We start from the raw sequence: 24,609 nt of genomic DNA on the forward strand, positions 1-24,609 counted from the left end.
TTTTTTCATAAAATTAAGTCTCAACTTCACGTCTCTATGACCTTTCCGGGTTCCTGTGACGTCTCTCCTAAGTCTTGAGCTTCCCCAAAAATAAACGCCGCTATTGCTGCTTGAAAGACTGCCACGGTCGTGCAGGTGACCCAAGCGTCAGACTTTACCGCTTCCTTTTAAGACCTTGGGAAGCGACACGGCGACAAAGTGGATTACTGGAGTGCGATGCATCAAGTAAGTGAATTTTACATTAATTGTTGAAGTGAACGAAAATAGATGTGCAGGCTTGAAAAGTGGTCTGACAGACTCATTTTGCAAAATAAGTTATAACGTATTTATACTAGTTTTTTTACGAGTCTCTGAGACAAACCATTTAGAGAAATACAGTAGGAAAAATTGGGCCGATTGTTGCTTCGCTTTGACGTCGAGAATCAGGCGATCAGGTCTTCAAGCGAGATGCCCTTCGACCTGTTCCGGCACTCGTAGTTGTAGGCGTGCATTTGGTTGCGACCGCGCGCGCCGTTCGGCACGCGCGGTCGCAACCAAAACCTTTTAAGCATGCAAGTTTTTAAATAGTGGATTTTCGTAGAACAAATTTTTGTTTCGGCTACCAAATTTAATGCTGAGTCTGGTAACAAATGTGACGGCGTGCAGAAAACAGTATGCAATTTTTTTTTTTTTTCTAGAAAAAGCTTATGCGAGGCGTAAATATCCTTCTCACACGCACACTTTTTTGCCTGTCGCCAGACTTGTGCACTGTTCTCTAGCATGGAGAGTTTGGTTCTAATTACCCACATTTTATTCTAGTGTCGTGGGGGCGCCGGGAGAAGAAGAAGACGATCGAGCAAAGCGCGAGCGGGGGCCAGCCGGCGAGGAAAGAGGAAGAGCCTGCTGCACGAGGCTGGGGCCGGGCAGGAACGATAGAGCCGTTCTGGCTGGTCCGGCCCATGTCGGTCCCCGGAGCGTTCCACCAGCGAGCTTCGGATCAGGACCGGCGGAAACGGCGAGCCTGGCCTTATCGGCCTAGTCCATTGCGATGCAGGAGTGGTTCTGCAGCGAAACTCTGGCTGTGATAGCCCGGAACAGCTAGCGTACACAGTGCGTGGGAAGGACGATCCGCAGGCGTGGACACGGACTCCGACTGCTAGCTATGAACGACGGGCGACAACTAGGGTCGGCGGGTCCGGACTGCCGGCTCTCGAAGACGGGTAACCGGGAAGTACAGTAAACCCATTCGCTGCCTTCTCGTTGCGTTGTGTCACTTCCTGGGAGACGAGCGAAGCACAGACCGATCGGGCGGCGATTATTATAGAGCGACGCCGCAAGCGCACGAAGTCAGTTCAAACAGGTGTCCAAATGACAGCTCCAGATTATGCTCTCAACAATTGGACCTGTCAAGGCTCCCGATGGTCTTAAAAAACCGCATAAAATAAAAAGGAACATGGCGCGCACGTGCACACGGGGACTGCTGAAATTGGGTTCGTCGCCGCTCGCCACGGCCCGACGGGCAGGCTAGCCCGTCGGGCCGTGGCGGCAGCACTTTCGTGGCGCCGCCTGGCCATTGCCGGCTGGCTGTCATGCACTTGGCCCATCTTGCCCCAAACGACACTTAAAAGCATGATATCGCACAATGTGAAAGACCTCACTCGAAGCTTCGATCGATCATGACACCGCCTTTGTCGCACTTCCTGAGTGATGACTCATTGCGAAAGGTACGTTGAGGTGCGCGGAGAAATAAAATTCCGGGTGCTGATGAGGATCATGCGAGTCATTTAATTTTATTGCAGCTGTGCGAACGTTATAGTTGACGCAATCGTAAAATTCTGTGCCCACTGACACCAACTTGACAACAGGAACCGAAATACACACGAACCTTTCTACGCCACAGAGAGAGGAGCGCTAGCCGTTTGGAGCGCTTCCCCAACTCCGACGTTACCGCGCCGCCTCGAGGCGCCGTCAGTCCGTTGGCGTCTCGCAGTCTACCGTGAAGCGAAGAGCGAACGCCGAAGAGAAACGAAAGCGACCCCCCCCCCCCCCTTTCCTCATACCCCCTCTGCCCTCTACAGCTGGTTGAGACATTGCGGAGGGCGCTGGCAAGGAGGAGCCTGCAAGAACAAGCACCCCCCCCCCCCCCCCCCATCCTCCGCCCTCGACAGGAACCGGCGCGTTCACATGGCGAAGGAGCAGGCGAGCGACACCCAAACCAACCCTGAAGGCCCGAACCTCACGCAGTAGTTGCGAAGCGAGAGTCTCCTCGACCACTAAGACGGCCTGGGAGCTCACGTGACCAACCCAGCTATGAATATACCAGCGCTCACCGCGACTCATCATGGCCATGGTCCTCAGGCTCACGCCATCACGCAGACTAATGCGATCACCGGACTCATATCCACCCAAAGACTCACGTCTTGATTCAGGCTCATGCTCATGAGCCTCGAAACTCACAATCACACTCATGAGTACTTCACTTAGCGCTCAAGCTCACACTCACACTCAAGAGTTTTAAGAACTAACAATCACACTCACGGTCAAACTCACGTTCATGAGTTCGTAGGGCTCACACTCGCACTCACACTCAAAGAGTTTTAAGAACTCACAATCACACTCACGATCAAACTCACGCTCATGAGTTCGCAGGGCTCACACTCGCACTCACACTCATTAGTTCTCAGAACTCGCGATCACACTCGCAATCAGACTCACGCTCATCAGTTCTCAGGACTCACACTCACACTCACACTCATAAGTTCACGTAACTCACGATCACACTCACACTCACACTCACAATTTTTAGAGACTCGCGGCCTCACTCACGATCACCTCAAATCTGATGGTGAGCGTGAGTGATCGTGAGTGATCGCACTCATGAGTGAGAATGCCGAGGTATGCTTGCATGCAACGCGCGTTCACCGCTTGCATGCAACGCGCGGTTACACCGACGGCGACGGCGACGCCGCTCAAGCCGGAAGCGGCCGCTTAAGAGCTGCGCTCTAAAATGCTTAATCACAGTTGTTTTTCGAACCTTAAAGAACCATTAAAGCTTGTCCGTAACCCCCGAAGGTGTTCTATAAAGAACACTTCAAACACTTCACTCTTGTCATCACCAATTTAAAGTGATACTTGAACAAAATTTGAAATATACACGCCGTTTTCAGGAATAGGCTGAATAGGATCCACAATATTCGTAAATAACAATCGCACGTTTGTATTTGCAGCCTGATGGCTGTATTCTTCGTTATAAACGGCCCTCTCCGGCAAGCGCTCGGAGAGCAGCCAGCGGAGAGCACGTGACATCCGGCGCAATCGTGACGTAGATTGTCTCGGGACGAGCAAAGCTGCGGCGAGGCTGACGTCGAGAGGATGTCAGCTCCAGCCACCCAAGGGGCCGAAGCACGCTAGCAATCGGGCCACCGCAACTAACCCCAAGTCTGCGTTTGTACGAATTTTGAGTGACGGGTTAATCTTCTATAGTATTGTAGAGGGACAAAAGCGACGACTGAGAAACACAAAAGAGAGTCCTGATGAGAGGGGAGTTCCTCCTTCCCCTCTTCTCTCGTGGTGGCCGCAGGCGAGACAGGCATCGTCACTACCTGTCGATGTTCCTAGACGGGCATTACAAACAAGGCTTCAGCGACATCCACCAGGTGCTCTTGTGCTAATAGTTTAACTCGTTTTAAAATTCGTTTTTGTGTTTTTTAACAAACGATTGGTGTGCCTGATGTGATTCTACTCCCTTAAACACGAATAGAAAAAGCAATAAGTGCCGAAATTTTGTTCTAGGTATCCCTTTAAAGCCTCGCATGAGTTGTACGGTGGGCACAGCGTAAGTCGACTTTCTCATCGATTCTTTTCTCTGGCGCTGCACGTTCTTTTCAAGATCGAGCCTAAAGCTAGCCTTGTGTCCTTCATACCTCAAACAGATTAACAGGAACGTCGAGGGACTTAACCCATTTGGTTCAATTAGTCTACGTGCAAGCAAGGCAACAAGTGAGGGAGCTGACGTGAACTATAAATTATCGCGACTCCAACTAACCATAGGTGGCGCAACTCGTTATTCAAAATGGCGGTTTTAGTGAGGGTCGGAGATGCGTGCCGCTGCTGAGTATGTCTGCTGTGCTGGATTCACTGAGCAACACAAGTTATTTCTGGTAATACGATGAAACTAGGGTGTTATGAGCGCAGGTCACGTTTTTATCCTGAAAACAGAAACGGTGTTTAGCGTAATACTTACTCCAGGAGGCACGTTTCAATTCCGGAGCGAAACCTAAACTAACCTCGCTTTTGGATTTAATTTCTCGATATAGGTCTTAATTTTGAATTCTTTCATAGCTCAAGAAGTGTCTCACATCGTAATTATTTAGTTAAAGAAGTTATTCGCTGAAACTTTATTTTGTCACATACATGTTCCATTCGGGCGCTTCAAAATATTTTGGAAATTTCAGTGTCTCTTTAAAGAGTGGGCCTTTCATACACCTTAGAGGTAACAAAATATTGTAATTGTTGAAAAAAAATCAGTGCTGATATCTTGTTCATTCTCGCGGCCTTTTCTCGCTCAGATAATTGTCATGTGAAATAAGGAACTGCGGGCCTTTTAGTGGATTTTGGGTATTTAGATCATTGATTGCTTCAACATTATTCCCAGCACAAGAATAACAAAATAAATCCACTTTTTACAATATGTTCACAAAACCGTATAAATTAATAAACGCTGTTCTTACTACAACAACCCAAAGACGGAATCCGAGTCAAACAGCTGAAGTCTGTGTATTTTTATAGCAACGCGTGGACGCATAGGGCTTTATATTGCATCCAGTGTTTGACTGTTTCTCTATCTTGATAACGCTGTCAGAATTTTTCATTGCTAAAGTGAAACACAAAAAATGATACCTTTCTGAAAAGAATTATGGTTAAATGGCGTATTTTTGTGATCGTGACATTAATTCGGGAATACATTGCCCTGATTTGTATTAATAATAATATTAATAAAATTCAGATATTTGAATACGCAATTTTTCCAGCTCTTATATAATTTGTTGCTTATGATCTAATTTCAAACGCGTGAGCAAGGGTGACAATCAAAAGTGTGCTAATTATCATCACTGGTGCCAATCGCAGCATTTTTAATTACCAAGCTATACACTCCGTGCGGGAACTATAGGGGGCGCTTTGAAAAACGCGCGCAGCGCCGCTAGCGGAGGAGCTGGCGTTCGACTTTGAGGCGCGTTCAGCAGCCTGCGGCGCCTTTTCGCATGCCAAGCTGCGGCGGCGGAAGCGCGCATGGACGAAACTTTTGCTTTTTGAGCCGATTAAGTCGAGGGTGACGTTGCATGAGTGCTGGGGCAGAAGGGCATTTAGCTGTTTTCCACTTCTTATATACTGAGTTTGAGTCGTTATTAGGGGTAATTTCTCTAGTTGCGGCCGAAAAACGAGTTGGAGCAATTTTCGGAAAAACAAGACAGCCGCCACCTTAATTACTCTGAGTGGGAAATTTATTTCGCTCGTCGCTGTAAACCTAGGACTGCTGAAACGATGATATTTGGAGGAGAGTGAGATGTTCATTAAGTTTGTGCACGAGGAGTGCCAAGTTTCTTTAAGACAGCAGGTGTGAAAGTTAGGTTTTTAACGAATAAAGAAATAAAGCTGTACGAGATATCCAATATTGGACCCAAAATGTTGTGTTATAGCGGGCTGAGCAAAGCGCAGATTTGGCCACATAGGTGCTTGGACTTGACAGTAACATGACACAGCACTTATTATACAAAAAAAGGTGGCATAGGGAAACCAGGTGAAAATTTGGTTTGGGCGGCGTAACTCAATGGGAACCGGTTTTGACCATGAAAAGTCTGTCAAGAGAATACCACTGGTCGGGGGAGGTGGAGACTTTAGAGGTAGGAAGGGACTCGTGGACTGTACTTCCAATTGAAACAACTTTACGAAAGGTGGTTCCAAAGCCGAGAAAACAAAGCTGTCGGCCAAAACACGGTTTGGCCGCCAAGGGCTTTTGCGGTCAGCTGTTGTGTAATTACCTGTTGTGCGAGGTGCTGATTTTCGGCACACAGGTACTTTGACATGACCGTCACTTGGCACAACACTTATTATAACAAAAACAGTTGGCATAGCGAAACCAGGTGGAAATTTAGCTTGGGCGGCGTAACTAAATGGGAACTGGCTTTGACCGTCAAAGGCTGTCAGATAATACCACTCATCGTGGGAGGTGCACACTTTACAGGTAGGAAGGGACCAGTGTACGGGACTTCCAGTTCGAACCACTTTGCGATAGGTGGCTCTAAAGCCGAGAAAAAAAACTGTTGTCTACAGAACTCGGGTGTCAGTGTTTCCACATCCAAAAGGAGGCTGATCAAGAAAGAAAGCACACCACATAAACTTCCATACTCAAACGTCGATTCTCCAGTGATTCCGAGTTTCATTGTTGTTTTCTTTAGATTTATATTTGTCACTTTTTTACCGTTCGAATCTTTCTTCATGAAGTACAGATTGCGTGCCATATTTGTCCGGAAATATCATCGACACGTACCATGGGGACGAAACTTCTTTGGAGGGCATTCCTCCAACGAAATCGGCACTGCATACCCGTGAGTGTGGGATGGCATTTCAGTTTGTCCCATCGGCGCTGACATATGTAGGCGTTACTGGCACGAAAACAAACGCAGAGCGCAAAGCGGCAGTGTAGAATATGTCAGCCGTGCCGACACAGTGGCAGACATGATCGGGAGACCAAATTTCTCGCGTCGTATGGCACGGCTCCATTGTTGTCGCTGTCCCACAAAACATCGGCGAGATGAAAAACTGTGAAACTTTGTCTCCACGAGATACGACGCATATCGAAGCACTAAATGACGCAGCACAGGCAGCACTTCATGCTGTGAACCCAGCGCAATCGCACCACTCCGACTCTAATGCGTACGAACGTACGCGGCGTGGTTTCGGTTTCGTTTTCTCTGGGGTTCTCACTGCCTACCTTCGGTGCCGGCCGCGCGGCGGCGCGCCAGTCGCGTCGCACGGAGTGTATAAAATAAAAAGTCTAAAATCAATGAACATATTCTGGCTAATGTGAGAAACCCATGGAAAATTATATTAATTGTGGGTGAAGCATATTTTCCTATCAAAGTCACGACTTTTGAATATCGGCAAAAACTTCCAAAGTCGCCGCTGATATTCTTCCAAACCAAATGCCCCAAAACAAAACAAAAAAAACAAAAAAAAAGATTTTCTTTTTAATTATTGATTATTTGATAACGTTTAGTTACTTTAATTTTTACGCGCCGTCGTTTTGCCAATCTCAGCCTTTCCAGTTCGAAGGAACGCCTACCTGCTTGCACGTCAGCTCATTGCAGCACGTTGCGTTGGCGTTAGAAGCAGGTGAAACAGTTGAGTTTTAGTATTGCGTATACGAGCGAACGCAAGTGCTATGTGTTTGCGTTAGCGCGTGCGCGAAGCCCAGAATTGCGGTCTCGGATTGTCGCATGGCGATGACGCGCACGCACAATCTGGGGCACGCAACTCTAACGCAAACGCACAGCGCTTTCGTTTGCTTCTATACGCAATACTAAAACTCTCCAGTATACAGTAAGTTTTTACACCCTTAGGGTGTTCATCCAAGCACCCTTCATAACGGGTGCTTGCTAAACACCCTTGGCAAAGGGTGCTTGGCATGGGATGGGCGCCCGCATGGGGTGGCCCAGTGGATGCTGGGTTACACCAGCTAATCCGGCGCCGGGAGAGTATCACGCGACGTTTTGGTTATGTGGACTTCAAGGTCACATGACGCTCTCTCGACGCTCGATTGGCTGGTAGCGTCCGCCGCGCTCGGACGAAGGGTGAAATGAAGTATTGGCCCCAGTGCAAATTTTGTAGGAATGTGTCCAATACACATAACTAGTAAATTGTACAAAAACCATGTAAGGTATTGCATATTCTTATATTATTATTATATGAATTACAGCTTATGTTTAATGAACACATTTACAGTTTTTTCACTTGGGGATTGCCAAATCACCACATTCAAGGCATGTGGTAAAGAAATCTTGTGTCACACTGAACACAACTCACTTCATGTAGTAATACAAAATATCTACTTGCGAGCCACATCATAACCCCGAGGGCAAATGGGTAGCGCCACGGCGCCCCCCTTTCTCGAACTCTAAATGAGCAAGCAATGGCCCCAAGCATCGTAATGCACGGCCGAACCGTTGTAAGCATCACGGGTTGCCACAAACGAAGCATGTGAACCTTTTCTGTTTGGAGATCAAGTGACGTGTTTTGTTTGTCTCGGAGCATTGCAGGAAACACACTTCGCTTATCACTTGTCTCCTTATACGCATCTGTTTTCTAATTGGAAGCAGGGTAGAGGGGGATTGTCTAGCCCTTGACTGAACCACGGCAGTATTTCAGTAAGTGGAGCTCACTATGACATCAATTAGAAGTGTTAAATTGAACATGTATTGAACCCTAAGAGACAAATGAAAAATACACTGTATGCCATTGCTTGACATAAAGAGTGCGATCTGCAAACATGCAGTGAAAAATATCACAGAATGAACTTGGACTTTACGGCGAAAAAGCCAATTTTTCAGTAAAGCACGCTATCCTCTTGCTCACGTACAAGGAAAATTATAAAGTTTTGGAAGACGATTATGGATGAGGAACTTGTACAGCTAGATTTTGAGCACCTCGACTACAGGAGGTCACCATAAGTTATCGCAGAAAGTGACCAACAGTTAAAGAGAAAAAAAGAAAACATACCTCCATAAAACCTTCTACCATCCATTCCGTATGCAAAATAAAAATCAACCTGATAATACTGGCAAGATAAGTGCATTATACACTTTTAAAACGGCTCACTAAACATCTCTTCAACCACATACCTGTCTGCAGACTTTGTTCAAAAAATTCAATTACGACTGTCCTTGGAGATGTATCGCTCTAGCCAAAAAAAAAAAGCCTTTTCAGAACAACCAGCGTGTTGGAGGCCTTCAATTCGTACTAAATGCTGAACAGCCAAAATACTGCCAACAACATGCACAGCCCATCTTCTGCTTTAAAAACGGAGTACAAGCGCTCACGATCCACAACAAGGTGAAGAAAGTCTGCATCGTCCAACTCTTGCTTGGTGTAGAGGACACATGGTGCCGGTGGGATGTTCTCGTTCTGCGTTGGGTGAAAGAAAAGAGCACAACATATTTTAATGGAGAAGGCCAAAACATGTTTCCTCTTGTCAATTGCTGTTATTTGCTGCAGTTAAGGCCATGAGCATCAGCAAAAGCGTCGTCGGAGGAGCGTCGTTGGACGGCGCCCCCGCCGCACGGGAATCCTCGCACTGCGGACGAGCCACACGTTTTGAAGAAGATACGCTCTTTTCAAATAACGAAATAACACAGGACAGAAGCATAGTTAAAATGAGGCATGGCTTAGCAAGCACACGGTACACGACAAAGTTTGAAACAGCAGCCCATTTCGCAAAAACAAAAGGAAGTTGCTCACCGGCGTTTGCACGAGTCGTCCATGCTGCCCTGAACTTATTCTTGAACTATTCTTGAACACGCTATTGATAAGGAAGATATCTAAAATATCCGCTAAAACATCTATAAAGTAAAAAAAAGGAAGATTCCCGAAGCTTCCGGAACTCCAACGGCCATTCAAAGGCAGCCCAACGCACGACCAACGACCACTCCATCTGGAAACACACCAGCATGCACCTCCGGAGGCCGAGTTTCAGCGGCGCCTCGTGGCGGTGCCTGGAACTCGGTCTTTTTTTGTCGTATTTTTCCGCGCTGCACCAGGTTGTGTTAGTTTCTATGACGTTGGCGGCGCGCGGGCGCAGCCATTACCATCTGCTGTTGACTACGCAAACTAAAAAAAAAAAAAGCAAACTAATTAACGAATTGGACTCTTTCAGTATCCTTTACATAGAGAAAAACATTTTACTGCGTGAACGAGCTTGAAACCAGAAAGCGCGATCAGCTGGCAACGCACCTACGGACAACAGAAGAACCCGATGAGGTAGAAGTTAGGTAGGAGGACCGAGTTTTCGTGCCGCCTAGTGAGAACGCCTCTCACTAGGCGGCGCTAAAACTCGGCCCCCAGCCGGGAGCAGGCTCTGTCATAGGGAGCGCTCAGATGGAGTGGTCGTTAGTATAGACCGTTCCATTAGGGTCATAGCAGAGAGGGTAAAAGAGAGAAAAATGCACCCCCCTCTCACCCCGCGAGCCGTCCGCCCCGCCGAGTGGGCTGTAGCTAGCGTCCGGCTGGCGTGCAAACTCTGTTTAAAATCGCGTAATTTTGGAACTTTCTAGCGCAGATGCGCAGATTTTGGTATGCCAGTTGTCGAGTAATATTATGAGACTCACAGGGTCCGATTGCGCTGTTACCAGCGTGCAAATAAAAGAAAAAATAGGGAAAACTGTGTCAGATTGGCCGATCTCTTTGGCGAAAAGTAAATCCGGTTGCTGTATTTTTTTTTATTATACAAAATTCGTACAGGTGTAGGCCTTTAGCGACCATGAGTGGAAGTCTGAAATAATAAATAAAACGTGCTCTCCTGCCGCAATACACGCAATAGTTGAGGGTAGTACTGCCGGCTGACTCAACTGCTATTTAAGTAACGGAAAAAAGATATGCTAGTTGATCATTTCGCAAAATAGAACAACAGAGAGCTATAGGCTGATTCTGGAGTAGCCACAACTATTCTAAGAACGCGAACCACTTCACAACGGCAGCCACGAGCGAGAGTTCGATGTTCGGTAGAGCCCGCCGATACAGCCCAAAGATGGAGAAAGGCAACCTCCCGGTTTGTCGTCTGCTAGCGGAGTCGGGCGCGTGCCCTCTCTCTCGTTTTACCCTGCCGAACCTAGGTGGTGTTGGCCGAACCCGCTGAACTTCCCGGATGTGTGGAGAGGGCGCTGCGGGCGAACAAAATGGTGCCGCCCAGAGAGCGCTAAATGGAATGGTGTCGCGAACCGGCCGCGGTTGGAGTTCGACCAGGTTCGACTTTTTTGAACTTTTAGTGGAAAGTTTGACGAACCTTGTATTGAGGTTCGACTCGTGTGCGCATGCGCGACAGGCTGGCCAGTTGGCTTCGGATTGGGTGGTAATGGCTAAGAGATGAATTAAGAGCAGCGCTGATTGGCTATTTCAGTTAATACAGTGCTAAAAATTAAGTTATTATAGCCCCGAGAGCGAACACAAGCGTCGCTGCGGTCGCCGCGCCCTGATTGGGTGAGGTGTACCGTGACGTCAGGGCGAGTACCCCGCTCCGCGATCTCGCATCGGGTCGCCTCCCAGCACCGGTTTCCTGGTTTGGCGTTGTGTGCCGCAAGCTCTTCGAGGAGCCGGACTTCGTTTACCCGGTGTACAAGACGTTGAGTTAGGCCGATATTAACGTGCTTCCGTACATTTTATAAGCCCGCTTGTCCCTTTTACCTTTAAAATTGGGTTACAAATCCCGAAAACTATCGGCGGAGGCAATTACGCCGATGAATCTCCCCGTCCGTCCACACGACGCAAGGCAATCTTGAGAGGGGTCGGTGAAGCGGTGACGCAAGTGTTTCAGACGCTGGAATTCTGTTCCTTGCATGTTCATGATTTAGGACGATATTAAATCCCGCTTTCAAGGCATTTGAAGCGGCCTTTATATCATGGGCCTTTCGGTGGTCGGCAAATTAGCTCGCGACCCCGACTCTGCGCTGCCACTCTGCATGCGCTGGTTTGCAGATGTTTTAAAGGCCGTGCGTCTGATGATCTTTGAAGTGCTCGTGGAACAGGGTTGTTTTACATAAATGTAGCTTCTTCCTGAATTAATTATATAGTTTATACGCGTATGCAGGCATATTTCTTAGAGGATTCACAATTACTGGAAATTAGTTTGTATGGTAGCAGCAAAAACGGCCGAATTTCCCCCAGTTGCCTCTATGATATGTAGTAAACTGCACAAAATATGCACAGCAATAGTGCCGTAATTTGGAATGTCTATACTTTTTCCTGACATTCTTTATTCCAGCCTTTGGTATTCGGAAAATACACCGTTTAGTCTGAATTGTCATTTCCATTTAAGAGTCACTGCCGCAGGTCCCCAAAAGCTTCCTCAGCCTCCAAACTCCCTGCAACTGGACTCTCTTACAACAGAGGAAAACAGGAGTAAAAGCAAGCATTCGAACGTCTGTCCAGTGGAAGATGCAGCACTGGTAGCGGAAAATGAGGAACCTGTGAAGGGCGACAGTCTGCGTGAGAAAAGCTTCTGGTACTTTAGCTTCAGGACAATTCGATTTAAGTAAAATCTCAATTTTAGGGCTTAGTGGACTAATAACGAGTTAGACACCTTAACTTACGTTTGTTATATATTACTTGAGGATTGATATAAACAAGTCCACAGACACCGCCCGTGTAGTCCATTGAAATACTATCCGAATCCAGCAAAGGTCAAGTGCGAGCAATGTATATAACAAATGTTCCTTGTTTGTTTTTTTACTTTGCCCCTGCACTTGGGCTGTTTTACTTGTGATTCTCTCCCCATGGCCGAGACTGTATTAACCACGTTGCTCGAGCAGCATGCAGCTTTTCTGCTTCGGCGATCTTGTTTAAAGACAGAGATACAAAAAAAAAAAAATAGTATACATAACCTGCCAATTTATTCGGACCATCAGCAGCGTTTATTGTGCTAGATGTAAATCTGTAGTGATGCCCCTGCAATTGTGGCCATATTTCTTTATTTTCATATACCAGCTGTGGTTCATGCGTTGCCTGGCCGGTCAGCCATGCTTAAAATGTTCGTTGAAGTTTCGCCTGTAGCTACAGGCCATACCTCAATAAAGGCATATATAAAAATTTACACTTCCTACGAAAAACACGGCAAAAAAAATTAAATAGAAAGGAGCGCGCCGACAGCTAGCGTCGTCACAGCCTCCACAGGGCGAGCGGGGCGAGTCGGGGAAAAATTCTCTCCTCGCCGTGACGTCACCCCGGTTCGCCGTAAGGGGGCGCCAGGCGAACTTCTCGGGGCTAAGAGCCCGCCGATACAGCCCAAAGATGGAGAAAGGCAACCTCCCGGTTTGTCGTCTGCTAGCGGAGTCGGGCGCGTGCCCTCTCTCTCGTTTTACCCTGCCGAACCTAGGTGGTGTTGGCCGAACCCGCTGGACTTCCCGGATGTGTGGAGAGGGCGCTGCGGGCGAACAAAATGGTGCCGCCCAGAGAGCGCTAAATGGAATGGTGTCGCGAACCGGCCGCGGTTGGAGTTCGACCAGGTTCGACTTTTTCGAACTTTTAGTGGAAAGTTTGACGAACCTTGTATTGAGGTTCGACTCGTGTGCGCATGCGCGACAGGCTGGCCAGTTGGCTTCGGATTGGATGGTAATGGCTAAGAGATGAATTAAGAGCAGCGCTGATTGGCTATTTCAGTTAATACAGTGCTAAAAATTAAGTTATTAACTGCTTCAATGATTAGAATTAGTTTATTTTAATTGCAGCTGCTCAATAAAATACAATAACCTTTTGCATAAAAAAAAATTCTCCAAACCTGGACATGCTTGTATCAAGGGCTGGCCACACTGTCCACAAAGTCGAACCGGTCGAATCTGGTGAAAAGTTCGAAGGTTCGTCGAACCGGTACGACCCAGTCGAACCCCGAAAGTTCGACCAAAATATCTGGTTCGACAAAAGTTCGCGACAGCCCTAGTCGTGGCTAGGGGTGTCGCGAACCGGCCGCGGTTCGAGTTCGACTAGGTTCGACCTTTTCGAACTTTTAGTGAAAAGTTCGGCGAACCTTGTATTATGGTTCGACTCGTGTGCGCATGCGCGACAGGCAGGCCAGTTGGCTTCGGATTGGATGGTGATGGCTAAGGGAGGAATCAAGGGCAGCGCTGATTGGTTCTTTCAGTTAATTCAGTACACAAAAATGAGGTTATTAACTTCTTCAGTGATAAGAATTGATTTCTTTTAAGTGCAACTGTTCATAAAATAAAATAACCCATTGCATACGAAAAAAAATTCTCCAAACTTAGACATGCTTGTATCAAGGTCTGGCCATACTGTCCACAAAGTCGAACCAGTCGAATCTGGTGAAAATTTCGAAGGTTCGTCGAACCTTGAAAGTTCGACCTAAAAATCCGGTTCGACAAAAGTTCGCGACACCCCTAGTCGTGGCCCAACGGCCCAACGCAACGTTAGCCCAACGGAAGCTGATTGCAATAGCGATGGTCTTGCGCAGTCTTCGAGAGCCTCTTCTTTTTATTATTTTTTTAGATCGATACTAAGCAAATCATTATTATATTAGTAACAACAACAATGTCACTACAATAATTATGTAAAAAAATTACAAAAAGTTAGTAAATCTCAGGTTTTATTTAAACTTTAGGTTTTTTTTTTTTTGTGTGTGTAAAACCGAAACTAACTCAAGCAATGTTTCCTTCGTTGTATTTGTTTGCGTGCGCGTGTGTGCGTGCATGCGCGTGCGTGTGTGTGCGCGCGTGTAAATGCGTTCGCGTGCATGTGTGTGTGCGTCTGTGTTTGTGCGTACGTGTGCGTCTGCGCGCGGGCATGCGTTTGTGCGTGTGCATGCGTGTGTACATAAACGTGCGCGCGTGTGTGTGTGTCTGCGCGCCCGCAAGCGTCTGTTTGTCCGTTCTATTCAACTGCGCAAGCAAGAAGACCAATTGAATGTCCCTGGACACTGTTAAAAACAATACCTTATTGATTATTATTGTGATTGAAACATAGCCTTGAGTCTTTAGTCTCAGGGCCATAGAATTTTCTATAGGTGGGTAAGGAAAATGTATTGGTTCCCAGTCTTTAGACCGTGGATCATAGAATTTTCTATAGGCGGGAAAAGAAAATTGATTGGTTCCCAGCCCTTAGACGCAGGGCCCTAAACTTTTTTTACAGCTGGCTGTAGCTGTATTTATTAATTCCTAAGGCCGACCATTCAGGGCTACAGGGGGTAGCCTGCCATTGAATTCTCCATAGACGACCACAGTCCATTTTTATGGGATGTCTCGGACTAATTTATTGTGGGTTGTGCCCCTTTAAACGAGGGATGAAGCAATATTACGCAAATATAAGAAATATAGAAATAAGCTAAATGGAGATATTAAGAAAGCTCGTAAGTTTTATTATGGGAATAAACTATCCTTAATCTATAATGATCCTCAAAAATTTGGAATAGCCTATGGAGCCTTATCACTTCGCCACATGGTATACTTCCTAACGAGCAATTAATTGATGGCGTTTTGTATTCTAATTCCTCGATGGCTAATAAATTTAACACACATTTCTTAAATTCCAAACCTCTTCCGCTGCATCCTCACCTGGTAGTAGTATTGATGTTAACATGCTTCGATTGTATCTGCAAGCTCAATTTTTCTTAGCCCTGTGACAGAGGAGATAATTAATTTAATGTTTGCCTTAAAAATAACACAGCAGCTGGAACCGACGACCTAGAGGCTATACCGTTCAAAGCAGCATCTCATTTTCTAAGTTGTCTCCTGACACATATTTGCAACACTTCAATACTGGCTGGCATATTTCCAGAAAGAAAAAAAAAAAAAAAAAACTAGCCCGAGTGTGTGTAATACATAAAGGGGGCCCACATAACAATGTAAATAATTATAGACTAATTTCTGTGCTGCATTTATTTTCTGAAGTCATAGAACAGGTTATAAATGTTCGACTTTCAAATTACTTGACTGAAAGGAAAATAACTCTAAAACAACAATACAGTTTCCAGAAAAATAAGTCGACAGAAAAGGCATTGTTACTTATGAAGGATAAGCTGATAAGTAGTTTTGAAAATCAACTATACACTGTAGGAATCTTCTTAGACCTTCGCAAAGCGTTTGATTCAAATAAACACGACATTCTTTTATTAAAGTTATCAATATTATGGTATGAGGGGAATAACTTGGGATTTAATTCGCAGCTATTTATCTCACAAGTCACAACATGTAAAAATTTAAAAAAAATTGAATCTGAGCAAGAAAAATAGGGTATGGCGTACCTCAAGGATCAATTGTGGGGCAATAGCTCTTCCTTATTTTTAATAATTATATAATAAATATACCAAAAACTTCAGACATTATACTTTACGAAGATGCTACTAATGTGTTTTTTTACGGATAAAGATATAAGTATAATCGAGGGTGCATCAAATGCATGGCTGCGCGAGCTTGAACTCTGGCTGAACTCCAACCAACTAGAACTAAACACTAACAAAACAAAATACATTATTTTCATACCTAGTCTTAAGCAACGAGGTAGTAATTTTAAAATAGCTTTTAAAACATGAAGCTGGAGCGAGTGACCTTCCTAAATTCCTAGGCGTTTTCTTCAAAGAAACACTAAGCTAAACCCGTCATATAAACAATGCCCGTTCTAAAATATCTCGATCCACAGTTGTCATATACAAACTAAAATATTTCCTCCCTAGTTTGCTAACATGTCAGTTGTACTGCAGTCTGATACAATCGCACCTACATTACTGCTTATTAGTCTGGGGTACCACCACTAAAACCAATCTAGATAGGTTACTAGGCATACAGAAAAAAGCAGTTCGCTGTATTGCAAGCGCTCACTTCACCAACCATTAAGCTCCATACTTCAAAAAGTATAAAATTTTGGATATAAAAATGCTGTATACGCTAAAACTAGAAAAAAGTTGGCCTCAAGGGACTAACGGCAGCATTTGGTCCTCTGAACTCCCAGTTGCTCCCCGAAAGGACCATCTGGTTCAAGCTAGGTACCGTGCGCAAAAGCTGGGGACTAACTGCGCTCGACTGGGACTACCCGATAGGCGTGCGCGAGCAAAAGCAGCCATTAGTCCCCCTCAGACAGGGTGCATCTGTATGATTTAGTGTCCGAAGGCAAACGGAATGTTCGCCAGGAGGACGGATGATATTTCGCTTGTCTTGGGGATCGGCGAGAATCAGCCCAGCAAGGCTGAAAGTGTTGACAAAACTCGGACGAATCTGGCGAATTTGTTTAATGTGCCACGAACGTTCAGACATTGCATGGTAGAGCTTCGCGCGTTGTGCGAATGCGAGTTAACGAATGAGTTCACCCAACTATCTCGTCAAAAATGATCTGTTGACATTTCACAAGTCCCATTCACGTAATTTGCCTTCGCGCAAAAAATGAGCATTTATCCAAACGCAATACTTCCAAACACTAACACTTTCTTTTTCTTAAATGAAACTTAAGAGTTTGTAGAAGACGCGCTTTCAACACCCGAGTCTCGCAGTCAGAATAAATGGTCACTTTAATCGCTAAAACTGAGTTACTGAGAACAAGTCAAGCCTCGTCTCTGCGTCTCCCTAAGGTCCGTCTCCCCGTACCCAACCCTTCTTGGTAGTCCAATGTCGAACTCAAAATCCGCAACGACACACTTGATGCACGGCACGTTCCACTTAAAAAGCACATTCAGCGGCAGTATCTAGACGCCCTCATACGATCGTCGTCGCTGTTTCAGATAACATTCCAGACGAACAACGAAGAACGAACCGCGCCCGGTACATCAACTGTGGCAACATCCTGCTAATACAAAACAAATGCGAACTTAAAAAAAAGGCCCCCGAGAAAACTCAAAAGAGAGAGAGAGAGAGAGAGAAAGAGAAAAAAATAAAAAAAAAGGGTTTGCTTATACGTCATTTGACCGGCGTGTTGAAAATGGCGGCCTTCGACCTTCTCCCGTCCTTGGGAGCGTCCGCGTGTCCGTGTGTCGTGTGTAGTGGGAGGGGGGAAAGAGATCTCCGTGTACGCGCCCTTCCACCTCCCACCAACCTCCTACCCCGCATTCCTAGCTCACGCGGGAGGTTTGGCAGATGGGGCAGAGAGGGTCCGTCGGGAAAATGGGAAGGGGTCTTTGTTTGAAAGGAACATAGAAGCTAGTCGTCTCATATCCTTGCGGGATCCGGTTTGGATTCGCTGTGCTGCAACACTGCACTTGATCTGTTCTGAAGTCACAAGACAAGGGAACTCGATTAAGGTATGTCAAAGTACTTCCGTTTATGGTATATCGATTAACTGCGGCTTCAGAAAGTGTTTTATTTTGAGCGCGTTCTCTAGCTTCCAAAGCGCGCGCCATGCTCTATTCTTTTTGGCACCATGGTTGCTTATTTTGTTATGCAGCACAGAGACCTGATATTCAATCGTATCGAGCAAAACGCCAGTTCTACCGATGGCTTATTTTTATTTTTTGTCTTCGGAATTTGGCCTTATCGTGGAGTCTACCGCTCAGGAACTTCAACTTCAGTCATCCTTGAATGCGATGTGTATCTACGAGGCAATAAAGCTGCGTTTTACCTGAACTGCACAATTTTGTTTCGGAGATTTGTGGCTCGGAATCAAATGTAAAGGATAAACCTTTAGTCCCAGGGGTCTAAATCCAAGGGCGCAACGTTTAGACCCAGGGGTCCAAGTGCAAGGGCCTAACAGTTGGTCCTCGGGATTCATTTGAAACGGTGTAAAAGTTAGTCCCAGGGGTCGATGTGCAAGGGCCTAACAGTTCGTCCTCGGGGTTCAATTGAAACGGTGTAAAACGGTGTAACAGTTGGTCCCAGGGGACCAAGTGCAACGGCCTAACAGTTGGTCCTCGAGGTGCAATTGAAACAATGTAACAGTTAATCCCAACGGTGCTAGTGCGAGAGACTAATGGAGGGGCGGAACCGTTACTCCCCTTCCCGTTAGTCCCCGAGGGGACTAATGGTTGTGGCAACGCACTTGCTCCCCTCGGGGACTAACCGCCGAATTCAGAAACCTCACTCAAACTACACTCAAACTGAAGGGCCCCTCCACTTCCTCCAGGAAGGCGCGAGGGCCGGCGCTGGCCAATCGCGAGGACGGATCCGCCGTCCCGATTGGCCAGCGCCGGCCCTCGCGCCTTCCTCGAGGAAGTGGAGGGGCCCTTCAGTTTGAGTGTAGTTTGAGTGAGGTTTCTGAATTCGGCGGTAAGTCGCGCTCCCCTTTTTCTTAGAGAGTGGGGATATATTATTACTACAACAATGAACAAAATAAATTTTGTGAAACTTATCATACCAAGGCAACCCAATATGATCTGCGGAATGACACTTACATAAAACCCAAAATACGGACAAACTATGGCTCTAGCCATAGTTTTTCCGCATTTTGTAGGCATTAGCCTACAAAATGCCAGAAATCTTAAATGGGCACCCCTGTGTGGTAGAAATATTAAAATCTCCTACTTTATTACCTAGATTTAAAAAGACCATCAAACACTACCTTTTGGGGGCCTCTGAATAGTTCTGTGTATGTGTATGAATGCATGTATGTATGAATAGTATGTATTTTGTACTCTGTATTTGCATTTGTAGTTTTGTGAGAAGCGTCTAGCCCTAGGCCATCCGTTATATTTCTGTGTATTCAAGTTGAAACTTAATAGTAAAACATGTCTCCCTGTTTAATGTGCATATGTTAATCACATGTTTCTATGCTTGCAACCGGTTGGTCTGTTTGTGTTATTTCCATTTCCTTTTTTTCTGCTGTGCGAAGTATAAGGGTGGGGACCTTGGGGGGTCAGGTAAAGTCTGTTTACCTTTTGCCCACTCGCCCGTGACTCAAGAAGGTTATTATGTGTGTTAGTTATTGTGCATGTCATCATATGACATGCACAATAACCAAAACCAGAGTCTTAAGACATACAGAAAGATATGTTGTCCCGAAAGTATACACCCACTACGGAAAAAGAACAAGAAATCATTATATTCCAACATTATTTAATAGACTTCCTCAATTTTTAATAGCTATGACATCCTTAAAAAAAATAAAATTAAAACTTAAAACCTGGTGTCATTCTTTAATGAATTAATTGTAACATGTCTAACTGCATAACTTCTAAGTGCCTTTTTTCTGTTGTGCAATTTGATTCCGATTTCCTCATGTCGATGCGTTCCGTCGTTTGCCTGGCCCCACACACAAGCACACCCCTGCTTTTGTGGGCCAGATCACTGTTTTTGTATATATTTCCTGTGAATAAATATTACTATTACTATTACTATATTCTCAAAAAATATTTTACACAGGTTGACATGGTAATGTGACAGGTTCTAGCAGCACGACATGAATATTTGTCAAACATTTTCACCATATTTCGATTTCTAGTTGTGGTGTCAGATATAAACTCGAGTCTAACTGATTTTCTTACTCTACACTTCTATCAAGAAATATTTGTAAAAAATGCTAGTATTGAGCATTTCTCCCTGGTTTCCAATTTTTGAGCATGGAGTGATTTGTAATAAAATTAAATATGAACTCATATATAAAATTGTGTTTGCAAACATAAAAATTTTGTGCAAAAGAGGCACTTCATTATCAGCTGTTTCTATGAATTACCACTGGCATTATAAAAAAACTATATATATATATATATATATATATATATATATATATATATATATATATATATATCAGGGTGTCGAACCGAACCGAAAACCGGAACCGAACCGGTATTTTTTTTCCGGAACTGAACCCGAACCCGAACCGTTATATTGCTATCGCGATGAACCCGAACCGGAACTGAACCGGAAAAAAAAATAACGGTTACCGGCTCATGTCAAAACGGTTCGGCCACGCGCTGTTTACAATGAATGTGCTATCAATGCCATTTGTTTTTCAAGTGCCGTCAACTGACACACACCTCGCTTACATATTTTTCTTCTCCACTCAGTCTTAGGAATATAAACGCTGCATTTATGAATCTTGACAAACGCTGCATTCATGAATCTTGACATAGGAACCAGTATTGCGCTGGTCGCGGCTTGCACGGAAGAAAGAGAATTGGAAGGCTGTGCAAAAAAAATCGCGTCACGATATTTCATTTTCCTACAATCTCGTAAATCCTAAATGCTGCTGTGTGCTCATTTCATAACACGTTTCTAGAACGCGCGAGTTCTTGAAGCTTGCTTCCATCGGAATGAGAAAAGAAAATGCTGTGGAGTTTGGTAATAATGCATCCGGTTTCGTATAGGCACTTAGAAGCTAACATATTTGTGAGACAGCGAACTCTTCTATTTTAATATTTATCCTATTACGTCCTTCTGGCGTTGCGTTCGGTGAAGTGTTTTTCATATTCCGTATCTTGTTTAATGAAAACTTCTTTAAGGGTCTAATTTGAGTTACCGGAGGCTAGTTCAAATAAAGAAAGCTATATTTTCTTCCCACTGTTCCTTCAATTGCTTACACGCCGAGGTGGGGGGATAGTTAGCGAGTTCTACTTGTAAGTGGGTTTGTAAGGATGTCGCGGATTTTACAGCTACTGCGTCGGACCCAATTAGATGCAATCCGAATGCGTAAACGTCGGTGAGGTAACCTTTGAGTGCACATAAAGAAACCATTCCTGGTAGAAATCCCTGAGACTTACACTACGATGTATCCCGTTTCGTATGTGCTGATTTCAGATGTTTTATTTGTAATTTATTTTGATGTTGAAATTTGTCATTTATAATTTCCGAACCGGTTCGCGAACCGGTTCAGCGCCCCGAACCGGTTCGCGAACCGGTTCATGGATCGAATTGATCGAACCGGAACTGAACCGGAACAAAATAAATTTATCTGAACCTGAACCGTAACCGAACCCGTATTTTTTTCGGTTCGACACACTGATATATATATATATATATATATATATATATATATATATATATATATATATATATATATATATATATATATATATATATATATATATATAAGCTTTCCAAAACCGTTTCATAGTATATATTTAGCACCTTTCTCCACACCCTTCTTGCACCCTTCACTAAATGGAGGGTGTAACACGAAACCCTTTCGGTAAAATTATGAGGGTGTACTACTAGATTTTAGGGTCTCAAAAAGGGTGTAGCCGAGGGTGTAAGTTACAACAACACCCCTTTTACACCCTTACATGTGTAAAAACTTTTAATCTGTAAGGTACAATCCTATACCGGCCGCAACACTATTTTGGGATAGTGAAGAGTGTTGTTCGCGTTCGAAATCGACATTTTGCGAGCCATGATCGCGCGCAATTCCGCCGTGCCCGCCGAATAAGAGAATCGGGGGACCCTTACTAGGGCGCTTCCCATTTCCGCCGCGGGAGGGCGAGCAACGAGCTGGAGACGCGAATAGTGAAGGACAGCTCCAGAGCTGTGTTTGAATTGAGTCTCGTCATTATGAATTGCGCTTCGTCCAGATCCGTGGCTTTCGCTTCTGGTGTCCGGGCCGCTGCTCCTCCTCGTACCACTGTGGACGTACGTGGCGTACAAGAACCAAAACACCCGAGACGTGCTTTCCTCCGGATGGGTGCCCATAATCTGCGCCATGCTTATATCAAGGTAGGCTACTGACTTTTGTTGAGTGATTTGAAGATGCACGATAAGCCATCCATTAGGTTGCAGTTCATTTGTCCATTATTAAAGAAAAAGAACAACTGTGACAGCTCAAATTGTCATGGATGTTTGGTTCTAATGGAACGCGGGTTTCGCTTAGTCATTTTTGACTTCACGAGAAAATTCATTCACATGCTATCTGCCGTTTAAAAAACCTTCAGTTAGCTTTTCTGTCGGAAAATGTTCTTTCATATCTTTCGTTAAATTTTAAGTTTCTTGGAAATAAATAAGCATAGCTATCGAGGTGTGTGACTCTTGGAGTTATACTTGAACCGCGTGAGAGAGGCGAGGAGGACACGTATCGGTGTCGGTCAGCGTTCTTTATGGTGGTACCATTTACCAATTAGAGTTTGGGCGGTGCGGTCATAGTATAGGCTATGAAAATATATCTTTTTTTATGTAATTGTATCACCAATGTGTTTGCTTGTTTTTTCCCCCGAGGATAACGTTTGTTATTGTGTCGCACTTGCAATTATGAAAGACAAACTGTGGTAACAAATGCACACGATAAACACCACGCTGTACCAGCCACGACATCCCATAGCTCCGCGGGCCAACCAGAGAGTACAGTAACAACGACGAGTTTTATCACATCAGACGCCCTGGCAGCGGAACATTTACGCATCGCGGGGAAATAGTGGCGTGCGGTAATGAGCTTGTGAAAGGAGCTTCTTCTAACGCAATCTTAGGTTATATTTGATTATAGACTAATCCAGGTTCCCTCTCTCCGCTTTCTTCATAAAACCGCATCCATGTGCGAAGGCAAGAATGGTGTTCTTGTCGGTGGTAGTTGGTTTGCGCAAAAGTTCACGAGATATTTTAGCCTAGGCAATGTTCACTCATGGCGACTTGCACATTTTAGAGTTTATTTTCTCGTCCCTTTTACTTACCGTATTTACTCGCATATTGGTCGATACGTCGTATAGGTCGACCCCCTAACTTCGGGACCCCCGAAAAAAAAAAAAAAAAAAGTTGAAAAATATAATACCGGGATTCGCGTATTGGTCGACCCCCCAGTTTTGATGAGGCGATTTTTGAAAAACAGGTCGACCTATACGCGAGTAAATACGGTATTTTTTCTTTCAAGAAAGCGAATTTAAGTTATGTTCATTATATAGCTCAAAGAACAGGCAACGGAGACGGAGACGGGACTAGCGCTATATGCGTTCGTTATGCTACACCGTGTTTCATGTTTCTGTCGTATTGCATGAAGCACAATGATTTTTTTTTTTTTTTTTCGCAGCTTGAGCGGGAACATTTTGGATGTCGCCATCAAAAAGTTCACAAGCATGGCAGCTTTCCAGCCGCTCATGAACGGTACAAACGCATTCTCCTTCCCGTCCTTGTCTATAACTCACATTTGTTCATGTTGATACCACGCTACCGCTACAGCATTGAACATGCGGTTTCTTGCCCTTTCCGTTTCTTGTGTCGCAATTTGTCTCATTCTATGCCCCTCCTCTCAGAAAGTATTCCATTTTATTTTTAGTAGCAAAGGGTACAAGTCCTTGCTCGCACTTCCTGGGCAACAAGGCCGTGGTGCTGAATTTCCGACGTCCCCGACAGGAGGCCAACGCAACCCGAGTACCAGCCGAACGTACCAGCGTTCGGCTGGCACTCGGGTCCAATCAGTGAGAACCCGAGTCCCAACCGAATGTTGACGCAGTACTCGTGGCAAATATGCGCCCCGCGCGGCGACCCCCGATATAGGTGATGTAGCAGTTTTACTGCGGCGGTCAGGCTATATAGACAGTGGGTGTTGAGAGCCTAAAAGCACGCAAAGCCTTGCCGTAATTTTCTCATCTTTTTTTTCCACTTTTTTTTTTTTTTTTGCTTGTTGGGATCGGCAGAACACGCGATGCGAAAGCGTGGATAAAGAATATCATGCGCGTTTTCACACAGCCAGTGTTGTGCCTGCTGAATGATAGCTTTAGCGCACCTCCCAAACGCTTCATATTGTTTTTATTTGCTCGGTTTGGTAGGCTTGTGCTACTGCTACCTTACGCGCAGTGGGACTGCTTTTGACTCGGATAGATTGAAAGTAGTTCGAGTTTCGTTTGTTGATCAGAACAATTAAGTTCGCCCCCCCCCCCCCTTCCCCTCAACCCCCCCCCCCCCCCCCCCCCCGCGGCTCTTTGAATGTTCGTGGTTTTGTTTTGCGGCTCTTAGGCCGCGTCAGCCTGGCCACCCCTGCGATATACCATACGTTAGAGAGGCGACATATTTTTTTCCCCAAGCT

The 24,609-nt window shown here is 45.2% G+C and overlaps 1 protein-coding gene across 1 annotated transcript in view; it reads left to right on the top strand.

Moving 5' to 3' along the window:
• Nucleotides 1-24,609, top strand: part of LOC8024825 (solute carrier family 41 member 1) — an 88,050-nt gene that overhangs the window by 54,484 nt on the left and 8,957 nt on the right. The window contains exons 6-7 of the mRNA XM_040219247.3: nucleotides 22,175-22,316; nucleotides 23,614-23,687. Of these exons, the coding sequence (XP_040075181.1) occupies nucleotides 22,175-22,316; nucleotides 23,614-23,687 (216 nt within the window). The remainder of the gene's footprint in view (nucleotides 1-22,174; nucleotides 22,317-23,613; nucleotides 23,688-24,609) is intronic.

This window comes from Ixodes scapularis, unplaced genomic scaffold, assembly GCF_016920785.2.
Source record: "Ixodes scapularis isolate PalLabHiFi unplaced genomic scaffold, ASM1692078v2 PGA_scaffold2__306_contigs__length_199485367, whole genome shotgun sequence".
Classification (NCBI taxonomy): domain Eukaryota; kingdom Metazoa; phylum Arthropoda; class Arachnida; order Ixodida; family Ixodidae; genus Ixodes; species Ixodes scapularis.